This window comes from Vombatus ursinus, unplaced genomic scaffold, assembly GCF_900497805.2.
Source record: "Vombatus ursinus unplaced genomic scaffold, bare-nosed wombat genome assembly UNPS02014807.1, whole genome shotgun sequence".
NCBI lineage: Eukaryota > Metazoa > Chordata > Mammalia > Diprotodontia > Vombatidae > Vombatus > Vombatus ursinus.
The window spans coordinates 43,458,927-43,470,923 of NW_020954585.1; the positions used below are offsets into that span (position 1 = coordinate 43,458,927).

The window sequence follows — 11,997 nt, forward strand, 5'->3', positions numbered from 1 at the left end:
TCATTTTGTTTTTGAATCCCAGGTACCTTACCTTGAAAATAAGCAAGCGCTTAAGTCCTTGAGGAATGAACGTGTTCGAAGTCTACACGTGCTGTCTCCAATAGAATGGAAGCTACTGGAGACCAGGGACTGATTCATTTTTGTTTTGTACCCCCAGCACTTCCAAAAGTGTCCAGTAAGTAAGATGCTTCATACTATTGACTGTTTCCTGTTTCTTCCCCCACTCCCTCAGCCCCTGTACAAAAACCCACGCAGTTTCAAGACAAGAGACAGTTTATTGGAGATGAGATAATGTCAACAGAGATCCCAGAGATAAAACCCTTATTGCCTACCTAGCTTTTTTTGGGGGGGGTGGGGAAGAGGTCTCCTTTACGGTTCATTCACATTGCTAGGCCTCTTCCCTGGTGCCAGTATGTTTTTTCCACCCATAGCCACCCAGCCTCTTCTTCTGTCCTGGGGAACTGAGGACTGGATACTCTGCTACCCTTCATCATGTATATGAAAATGACTCTACAGACCCATCAGCAGCAGGGCATAAGATGTGTGGTTTCTCCCAATTACTTAGTAGACTGGTACTACTATATTCCACAATCTTGTCAGGTCCCCTTTCATCTAAGGTCAAGAGGTTGCAAGGTAGCTGGTTGGGGTGGTGGGCCAAGGACACTAGCCCACTAAAGGATTGGTCTGGCTTCATTGGAACACTATTCTAACTCCGCCCCCCAGCTAACAGTTCACAGGAATAGCCCTGAAATAGAAGTCAAAGCCCCAGCTGGCAAAGAAAACAGTACCCACATTGGTCTTCCCCTGGCAGTGTAATGGGAGCTCTGATGTCACCAGTAGGGAACTGGGGAACTTTGGGAGTTGAGAACCCCTGCACCTGGGGCCAACACATTCCCTGACCTCCTTTTCTCTGGCTCTCTGCCTCCTGACTCTCCTTTCCCACTCCATGGTTATCACTTCCCTTACTCCCCACCTCAGGCAGCAGCAGATTCCCTCCCATCCCCCTTCTGGACCCATCTCTCTGGCTCCATCACTCTAGTCCAGTCCCCAGCTCGGCCTTGGGGGGCCGAGCTCTGGTAGGCCCTGCTCCATAGGGCCGTAGTGCCAGGTGCCCACGTTGGTGCTTGATGCGGGCAGAGCTGTCCCCAAAGCCCTTGCCACACTCTGCACACTTGTAGGGTTTCTCACCTGTGTGAGTACGTCGATGCTTCACCAGGTCTGAGCTTCGAGGGAATTCTTTCCCACAGTACCCACAGATATGAGTCCGGCTTGTGCCAGGCGGCCTGCCCCGAGGCCGGGGAGTGGGGGCTGCTGGGCCAGGAGGGTTGTGGGGCCGAAGTAGGGCTGCTGGGGGGGTTGGCGCTGGGCGGGCCCGTTCACCTCGGTGGGTGCGAAGGTGCTTAACGCGGGCTGAGCTGTCGGCAAAGCCTTTCCCACACTCGGGACACAGGTAGGGCTTTTCACCTGTGTGCACACGATGGTGCTTTACCAGGTCTGAACCTCGCCGGAATCCTTTCCCACACTCAGGACACTTGTGAGGCTTGTCCACTGCTGGAGGGGGCGGCTCTCCAACCTGGGGGCCCTCGGGCTCTGGCTCTAGACCAGGGAGGCCAAAAGGGCCCTCCCCAGGATGGGGAGGACTACGTGGGACAAGTGGGGGACTAGGGCCATGAGGAACTGGTGGAGGACTTGAGCTGGGGGGTGGGCTGGGGCTGTGAGGAGCCAAAGGATACCCATGAACCCCAAAGGCCTGAGGTTCCAGGTGGATGAGACGATGCCGCAGAAGCGTAGAGCTGAGGCTAAAGGTTCGGCCACACTCAGGGCAGCCGTGGGGCCGCTCACCACTGTGTGTGCGAAGGTGCTTGACACGTGCTGAGCTGTCAGCAAAACCCTTGCCACACTCTGGGCACAGGTAGGGCTTTTCACCCGTGTGCACACGCAAGTGCTTTACAAGGTCTGATCCACGGGCAAACTCCTTTCCACACACATCACATCCAAATGGTTTTGGCCCCAAGTGGCTGCGTTGGTGGCTCAGGAGGCTGCAGCTCAACACAAAGCGCTTCCCACACTCAGGACACATGTGGGGCTTGTCCCTGGGTCCAGCTGTTGAACTTTGTGGGATGGAGGAAGCAGCCCGGGCCACTCGCCGGGATGCAACTGTGCGTGGAGGCCGTTCACCTCTGTGCGTCCGCTGGTGCTTAATACGTGCTGAACTGTCCCCAAAGCCCTTGCCACAAACAGCACATTTGTATGGCTTCTCACCCGTGTGTGTGCGTTGATGTTTCACCAGGTCCGAGCTCTGCCGAAAGCTCTTGCCACATTCACCACAAATGGTGGGGCGCTCGCCAGCAGGAATTCTAGGTCTTGGAGTCCGAGGGGGGCCTGGAGCTGGTGGGCGGGGCCGGTATGGCTTCTCACCACTGTGTGTTCGCTGGTGCTTGATGCGTGCTGAGCTGTCCCCAAAACCCTTACCACATACCCCACACTTGTAGGGCTTCTCCCCTGTATGTGTGCGCTGGTGTTTCACCAGGTCCGACATCTGCCGGAAGCTTTTCCCACATTCACCACACACGGGTGCCCTCTCCCCAACCTGTGCCCTCCGTGTTTCTGAGAGAGGTCTGGGAACTCGAGAAAGGGGTTTTCCATGGTCTGCACTTGTCCATATTTCTTCCCAGGTCCCCTCCGGTTCTAATTTGATGGCGCTATCTCCTTCATCCCGGCCTGAAGCCACATCTCGAGTTTCTTTGAAACCCAGGCCAGATACCTGTTGGGGGTCATCCTCAAAATTCAGACCATCGTGCTGAGGGTGATGTTCATTCTCACTCCCCATACCTGTCAAGAGAAAGCGGAAATTGCAGACCCTGCCCTTTAGCCTCCCAGCCCCTTTGCTGGATACTGATCTCCTCCAGGAAGCTTTCCTGGACCAAACAGACACACATGATCTTTCCTTTCTCTGATCTTCCACATCATATAAGATGCTCACCTGACATTTACCATCTGGTTCACTTGGCACACCTTCAAAATGTGTGTGCGCGTACACGCCCATGGCCTCCACTGAGGCAGATCATAATCTCCCTCTCTATACCTTAGTAAAAAGTCTTCATCAGTTGTTAATAACTGGAAAAAAAAATCCATCATCTGGGAGCCAATCTATGGTAATGAGTTTCTTTTGTACGGTTCTCAGATAGCAGCTATACATCTATGTCATCGGGCCTGTACTTAATAACAGCATTATTATATGTATATTTAGCACTTTAAGGTCTACAAGGCACTTTCTTCACAGCTCTTAACTGCAGCTAGTGAAACTTTTCTGGTTTCTAAGGACCTGTCAGAGCTGGTGCTCTATCAGCATTGCTTTCCAAAACCCCATGATACATTAGGATTTCAGCATAAGAAAGGGTGTTAGGGATTATTCATTTTTTTTTGGTATATCCCATTTTCTCAACTAGACTGGAAGCTATTTAAGGGAGGGGCCTAGTCATAGAACTTTCTGTATTCAAAGTCTGACAAATAATGGATGCCTTGTTAGCTTCACCTACCTGTTCGGGTGCTTCTAAGGAGCTCCCTCTCCTGTGAGCCTTGAAGATCTGGGTGCCATGGCTCAGCCCCTTGCTCCATCCCAGGGAGGATATCCTAGAGAATTAAAAAAAAAAATACCCCTTAGGGGCTGTACAACCACACTAATTTCTTCTGCTGCTTCTTACTGGCTCAAACAGATAATTTTATGCCGACCAGGGCAGCAAGTTTTTCTTCCACAGTAACAACCAAATAGTTCATGTTTACCAAGTATTTTAAGGTGCATAACCCATATTTATATAGCACTTTAAGGTTTACAAAGCATTTTCCTGACAACAGCAGCATGAGGTAGTTCATTCACATATTTTTAACCCACATTGTAAAAATAGGAAATGCAGAGTCAAAGGATCTAATTAATTTAGGATGAGAGGATTTGGAGCTGGAAAAGATCGTTTCATCCAGGAGTTCTTAGCCTGAGTTCTGTGAGCTTTTTAAAAAATGTATTTTGAAAACTCTTATTTCATTAGAACTGATTTCCTTTGAAATCCTATGTATCTTATTTTATGCATTTAAAAACATTCCTCCTTACTGTGTGACCTTGGACAAGTCATTGTAACTCTGAGCCTCACTCACTCTGCCTTCATCTGTAAAATGGAAGTAAGTCAACAAGCATTTATTAAGCATGTAGCAGGCACTATGGTAGGGATGCAAAGAAAAGCAAAAAACAGCCTCTGGCCTCAAGGAGCTGTTGCTCTAATGGGGTCAGGACAAATTACAGACACACAAGACAGATACAGAATAAATTGGACATAATCTTAGAGAGAAGCTACCAACCATAAGGAGTACTGGAAAAGGTTTCATGCAGAATCCTTATATAATAATACATTAACTATCAAGCTCACTGAGTTGTTGTAAGGAAAGGCCTGAGTAAGTCTGAAAGCTGTACCGAAATGTGAGCTATTACTTTTATTCCTATCTGGACTGGCTGTTGGTTGGTTATATACTCTTCAACTTCATTATTTACAAAGTTGGAAGGTTTGCCAAATTTCTGTTCACTTAGTATTTTATAATGTAAGTTCTGTAATAGGGACTTCGCCAAAAACTCCAACTTTAAAGTTCTAAACATTCTGCAGTGACAAAACAAAGTGATTTTATCCACACTGACTGAAGTTAGTAATCACTAATAAAATAATATCCTACGCATCTCAGGCTGCTAACGAATCAAGAATTCCAATGACCTGTTTTGCTATACAAATTTAGAAAACTGAAAAGTTTCCAATTTTGCCTAATAGACTAAAAGTGAGTTTTTTTCTTAGCTCACTATGTGTATTTCGAAACAAACAAAAAAAAAGAACACTCTAATAAAAAAGCCAAGAATTACCTATGTGCCAAGTACTGTGCTAAGCGCTGGCAGCACACACACGAAAACGATAAAAAATCCCTGCAACTATTCTAACCTCACATCAAGTCAACAAGCATTTATTAAATGCCTAACATGCGCCAGGCGCGGTGCTAAGCGCTGGCATCCCTTCCCCATGAAAAAAAGGTTAAGAACCTCTAGGTCTAGCTCAACCCCAAGGCAAGTCAACAAGTATTTATTTATTAAACACCTACTACCTACCAGGCACTGGGCTAAGCGGTGGCACAAAAGGGAAAAAAAAAGGGAAGAGCTCCTGGGTCTAGTCCAATCTCAACTCTGATCAAAAGACATTTATTAAGTGCCTACTATATGCCAGGCACTGTGCCAAGCGCTGGCACAGAAAACAACCACTCTCGAGCCACAGTTAGCGCCTACTGCGTGCGGGGCGCTCGGAGGCCCAGGGTCCAGGGTGGCCCCCAAAGCTCCCCTCGAGGGGTTTCCCCGAGCCAGGCTGCTCCCCGATTAACGGCAGGCGGCCGCTCGCTCCGGGCACGGGCGCTAAGACGCGGGGTCCTCCCGCGCTCCTCGCTCAGTGACAGCACGACACTCCGCCGGTATTGGCCGCGGGAGGCGGCGAGTCCGCGCGCCCCGCCCCGCCCCGCGCCCCCCAGCCCTGCCCCCTGGACCCCCTCACCTCGGCGTGGCCTCCGGCCGCTCCCTCGCGTCCTCCCTCGGACCCCGGCGATCCCGCCGCCTCGCTCCCCCCCGCCCCCCCCCCCCGGGGGGGTGCCCCCCCCTGGGGCCCCCCCCCCCGGGCGGGGGGGGGGGGGGAGCGAGCAGGAGTCGGAGAACGGGCCGCCCTGCTGCGCCTAGGGACCCGGAGGTCTGAGCGGAGCGGGTGGAACTAGGGACCCAGGCGTCCGGGAGGCTGAGAGCCAGGTGTGGGGGCGGGACGGGAAGCGGAAGCGGCCTCTTCTCCGCGATGGTGCCACTCTAGAAGGACGAGGCGGACTGTCTCGATGGTGTTAGCCCGGCCAAGGGCTGAGTTGAGTGGCTGTGGATGCGATCCGGCCCGGCGGAGGGAGGGGTCAGAAAATGGCCTTCCGCCGGCCGTGGGGCCCCTCTAGGCGCCGGGTGATGGCTCGAACTCGTTGGTGTTAACCGATTCACTCTCGCAGCAGCGCCACGGGACCGGGAGCAGGAGCTGGACGGGGAGGGGGTGGGGAGGAGCTCAGCCTCGGCCGGCCTCGGGGGTGGGGGGTGGGATAGGGGGGGACCCTCCTTCGGTCTCTCCGCCTGGCTCTGCCCCTCCAGGAGAAGCGGCAGGCAGACTGGGCCAAGAGACCCCGACCCAAGGAGAGAGAGAAGCAGAGACACGGGAGAGAGATAGGGAGACCAAGGGAGAGGCAGACAGAGTGGGAGACAGTCCGGGAAACCGGGAGGAAAGAGACAAAAGGAGACGGAGACCCAGAGATAGGGAAAGTGGGGGAGGGAAGGGGAGGAGGATCGAGGGAGATAAGGATGGGGGGCGGGAGGCAGAGACAAAGACCCAGAGACCCGGGACCAGAGGAAGGGGGTGGGGCTCAGAGCCCCAGGAGACGGACACACGGACGGACAGACGGACGTACGGACAGAGAAACTGAGACCCCAGCAGAGAGGAGGCAGGGTGCAGACTGAGACAAGCAGAGGGGGACAGAGACACAGGCAGTCGGAAAACTAGAGACCCGAGGGAAGGAGAGGGTGGGCAGAGACAGACAAAGGGAGGAGACAGAGATGGAGCAACAGAGACTTGGGGCAAGAGGAAGGGGGTGGAGCTCAGAGACAGAGACAAAGAGCGAGAGAGACGAGAACCCGGCTCCGGGGAAGAGGCAGGGGAGGGCAGAGACAGAGACAAAGGGAGGGGGGACGGGCAGAGACAGAGACTGTCAGGAACAGAGACACCCAAGACAAAAGAGACAGCGGGAGGGGGGAAGATAGACTGAGGACTCGACGTCCAAGTGACCAATCCGAAAGCAGACACTGAGTCACAGAGATCGAGGGAGAGACAATGATCTACAGAGAAGGAGGCAGAGACGGCTCGCAGAAGGAGTCTGAGAAGGAAACCAAGAGACAGACAAAGGAAGTGCTGGAGACAGAAACAGAAACCCAGACAGCCAGGGGGACTGAAAGAATAAACCGGCTTCCCAGTTTAGTCAGATGCATGCCTTGTCCCCTGATCACTTGGCTCCCTGGAACCAGGAGCACAGAAATGTCAGCCTGGCCTGCCCCCCCTTTTTTTTTTTTTTTTTTGAGGGGGTAATTCTAGTGGGTGGATGTTTTGAGACAAATAAGTCTATCATTATGAAGATAAAATGAGATAATAGATGGGAGGAACTTCAGATAAAACAAGTTTTAAAAATTTTTTCCAGTGCCAGATATTTATGGTTATGATTGTTCTCAGTGTATACACACAAGTTCCTGCATGTGGGGGAGGTGGTCAGGCTGTTGGTAATACTAGAACAGTGTGGACCAGCCCATAATGCACCAGGCTAGATCCAGAGTAGATAGTATGAGGCTTTGGAAAGACCCAGACAGGCTAAGTGAGGACGGAGCCAGTCTTTCCCTCCCCACTGGGGCTGGTTCAGACCCTTGGTGATGGTTTCTCTGAGGCCCCTTCCCAGGAAACTTAGGGGCTTTTATCTTGTAGCCACTCTAACGTGGACAAAAGGCTGCCTTGAATCCCATCCCCCCTCCCTTGCACTCTGTTGAAGGAAAGACTATGGCATACTCCCACTCTCACCCACTTTCTACCAGCCCCCAGAGCTGATCGTAAATTTCCCTCCTTTCAATCCAGATAGGCCAAGACAAAAAAAAAAAACAAACCAAACACCACCACCACTTAAATGCCTAGCATGAAGGCAGACAATTTAAAAAAAAAAAGCACTCAAGTGCCTAGCATGAGCAACATTTTTGCTAAGGCTGAGCAAACAAAGATAAATATGAAGCAATCTGTCTTCAAGGAGAGTCCATTTTACTGGGAGATACAACACATATTACAAGAAAATACAAATATGCAAATATAAACAAAGTCATTTCGAACGGAGAGCTATGAACTAAAAAGGTTCAGGGAAGGTCTTGTGGTATAAAAGCCGGTACTGCCCTCCACTGCCCTCCTCTGGGGTCAAGATAGCTTTTGCAAGGAAAGCCTGGACTGCCCAGTAGTTGAGGGACTTGTCTCTTCTCTCCCACCGCATCAGGACGCCGTGGCTTCTCATTCAAGTTTTGCTTGCCCTGTTTCCATCTCTCACCCCCCAACAATGACTTTCTCCTTTCTCTCTGCCTATCTGAATTGTAATCTATCTTTCAGGAACCAGCTCAAGTCACATCTCCTCCTCCATGAACCCCCGTTGACTTTGCTTGTGTCTTCCTAGTCTGGAGACTGGACCCTTTATTTGGGGCTTAACATATGTACTTCCTAGTATTGTCCTGTGACACCGGTGGGCTGCGTGTGCCACACTGGGGTACACAAGTGACACTAGAGATACTCTGGCAAGCAGTTCTTGCGCTGCTTCCCAGCCAAAGAGGTTGGTTATGTGCCCTTGTATTTTGTCCAGTGAAGTGGCGGAATGTTTCACTTGTACACCAGGTGGCACTAAATTCAAGCCACCAGCCAAATGGTTGCTTCCAAGGCTCTCCGTGCAGGCAGGAGCCACTGAGCTCAGATTAGCTGTCCCAGTTCTAAATTTAGACTAGAGCAAGAGTTTTATTTTTTTTAAAAACAATTTCAAGAACCTTTATTGAATTCAACACTCAAATAGTATCTAAAGGGTGAAGTTCTATTTCAGCAAAAATAGTTTTAACAATTCCAAATATAAAGCCATTAAAAATTAATTTATATATAATTTTATCCCCTAGTTCTTATGAGTTAATATACTTCATTGCACCAAATAAACTGATAAGGAAGACCATTTGCCTTTTTAATTATCTGTAGAGCAAGAGTTTTTAACCTGTGGGGGCAGACATGGAGTGCATTAATGTGGTTGGGGGGAAAATTACATCTTTATTTTCATTCGCCTCTAACTAAAATTTAGCACTTCAATTATTTAAAAACATTATTTTGAGGATTGGTGCACAGGCTTCACCAGACTGCCGAAGGGATCCAAGGTACAAATAGCAGTTAAGAACCTCTGAACTAGGGGCAGCTAGGTGGTGCAGTGGATAGAGCAAATCCAGTCTCTGACATTTGGCACTTACTAGCTGTGTGACCCTGGGCAAGTCACTTAACCCCATTGCCTAGCAAAAAACAAAACTAAAAAAACCCTGTGAGCTAGAGGATGATAAGATGTTGCTTAAAAATATTTTTAAGATGAGAAAAATTATGGTTCTGTTTCCACATCTGGGCTTTCCTCTCTGTTGAGTGACCTTCCATAATCATTATCTACAGGTGATCAATGTGTTGTGATCGAATAGTTTATTAAGCATAGTGAAAATAGTCAAATGTTCCCCATATGAAGCCTAACACCCCATTGTCCCTCCAGACTCCTTTACTACCTTCCCCAATCTTTGAGGTACCTGGGGAAAGGCCCTAAATTCTCAATAACATAGAAATGCTCCCATGATCCCAGTGCTGGACCTCAGAGTTTGAACTAGTAAGGCAAACGAAGCTTGGGGAGAGATGTTGTTTTCTCTGCCCCTGGCTCACCCTTTCACCAGAATTCACAATAGCTGACAGTCACCAGCACTTGGGGACTTCTTCTTGCTCCAGTCCCTACTTTTTGCTCCTCATCTTGGTCATTTCCACAGCACTAACCTTTGTACTGACTCTGGATGCTGAAGGTTCAGGTTCTGGACATGGTTGTCAGCCTTGATCTGGTCTCAGCTCTCTTATCCTTAGTGCCAGGCATATAGTAAATAATTTAGTCAGTTGATAAGCATTTATTAAGTCTTTACTGTGTGCCACACTGTGCTAAATGCTGGGGACATGAAGGCAAAAGGCAGTCAGTCCCCTGCTCTCAAGTAGCCCATGTTCTAGCGGAGATGAGACAATATGCAAACAACTATGTGTAAACAAGATGTGCACAGGATAAATTAGAAATAATCAACAGTATTAAGGCACTAAATTAAGGAGGACTGGGAAAGGTTTCTTACAGAAGACAAGATTTTAGCTGAGACTTGAAGGGAGCCAGAGAAACCAGGAGACAGAGATGAGATAGATCTTTCCAGGAATAAAGAAACAGAGAAAATGCTTAAAGTCAGGAGGAGACGGAGTGTCTCGAAAGAATCCTCATGTCCTCAGATCACAAAATGTATGGGAGGGAGTAAGGTGTATAAAGACTGGAAAGGTAGGAGGGAGCCAGGTTATAGAGGGCTTTCAAAGCCAAATGAAGGATTTTATATTTAATCTTGGAAGTAATAGGAAGCCACTAGAGCTTATGGAATAGGGGAGTGGCATGGTCTGACCTGTGCTTTGTAGGAAGTTCAATTTGACAGCTGCATGGAGGATAGATTATTGGAATAGTCCAGGAACGAGGTGATGAGGGCCTGACCAAGGTGGTGGCAGTGCCAGAGAGAAGGGGGCATGTGCCACTACGTGGGTAAAATTGACAAGACAACAGATTTGACAGAGTGAGGAGAGAGAGAGAGAGAGAGAGAGAGAGAGAGAACAAGAGAGAGAGGAGTCAAGGGCAACACCTAAGTGCTTAGTGTCTGCATTGAGAGCTTTGGGCAGACTGACCAAAATGAGGAAAAGCACCTTCAATACTCTACAGGGGGCCCAGCAGAAAAGTTACACCACATCCAAAGGAGACATCCTAAAAACATCCTAAAAAATTTAGCAAAAAGATTTCCAGGAGCTGTGTTACCCTCTTTGCTCCATATTCTCTAAAGGTGAGCCTTAAATTCCTGAAGACTCTGTGTGTGTTTGTGGGAGAATGTGTCAGGCTTTGGGGAGGTTGTTTCCTAACAATTATACCACCAAAGTAAATCCTTGTTTCTAAAAACTAATTAAATTCAGGTGTTCATTGATAACCACTGATAATTATGGGGGAAGCACTGAGCTATAGCATTAAAAGAACATCCTCCCCTCAGTTCCTCGGGGTTAACCCTAGAGCTTTGAGGAAACCCAGCCTGCCAGTTTAAGTGAGGGTCCAGGGCATCTGCTTCAAATATGTTGAGAGATGATTATTTCTCTCATATTAATAACCAATTGTTAATATTGGAGAGATCCCAATTTCCCTTTCTATTTCCTCACTCTCTACTAAGTCAAATCAGACTGAAGATTAGGGCCGATGACGGGATTAGAGTTTAACATTCTCCTCAATCTTGTTCAGACCCTCCCCAAAGAGTGAAGATTAGTTCTGATTAAAGAGTAAAAAGAATTTAATCTAGGTAAATTCCTGCCCATAGTGTTCTACTCAGACTTGAATGGGAGTGGGGAGGGAGGTGGGGATAGATCCTTTGTTTAGATTGCTCAGGCTTCCTGGTTGTGGTCTAGGAGTAAGCGTGACTTAATCAAAGTCAAGTTTCCCCAGCCCAAAGTTGGAATAGGCCCGCCTCTCATTATAATATTCATTCTCTCATTAATTGTTAACCAATCAGAGTTGATTGCCTCCTATCAGGAACACCCACTCTTCCACGGGCATATAAACATCAGGAGGCCACTATGCCATCTTTGGTTTATGAGAGACAGCCAAGTGAACATCCTTTTATTGATTATTTGCTGGCCATAATTAATAAAATGGTTAATTACCCAGAAATTATGTCTCTCAAACTTTTTATATGTAGCAATATATACAATAACTATAAGGTAACGTTTTTGCAGAGAAGCCTAGTAGTAGCATGGGCAGCTAGGTAGCATAATGGAGAGAGCACTGGGCTTTGAATCAGGAAGACTCATCTTTATGAGTTTAAATCTGGCCTCAGACACTTCCTAGCTGTGTGACCCTGGACAAGTCACTAAATGCTGTTTACCTCAGTTCCACATCTGTAAAATGAGCTGGAGAAGGAAGTGGCAAACCACTGTCATATCTTTGCCCAGAAAACCCCAGAATCAGGGGTCATGAAAAGTATCAGAAACAAGTGAAAGGACTGAACAACTAGTACTGGCAGCTGGAGGCATCAGCAAAGGTTTCACGTAGAATGCA

At 48.6% G+C, this 11,997-nt stretch overlaps 1 protein-coding gene across 1 annotated transcript; it reads right to left on the bottom strand.

Annotated features, from left to right (window-relative positions):
- Positions 1–255: 255 nt before the first annotated feature.
- ZNF48 (zinc finger protein 48) lies at positions 256–5,638 on the bottom strand. The gene is made up of 3 exons (XM_027874696.1): positions 5,571–5,638; positions 3,540–3,633; positions 256–2,832 (listed from the first exon to the last, which is right to left on the bottom strand). Exons 2-3 carry the CDS (start codon positions 3,616–3,618, stop codon positions 1,031–1,033), a joined length of 1,881 nt encoding a protein of 626 aa, XP_027730497.1. The 5' UTR covers positions 3,619–3,633; positions 5,571–5,638; the 3' UTR covers positions 256–1,030.
- Between the last annotated feature and the right edge of the window lie 6,359 nt (positions 5,639–11,997).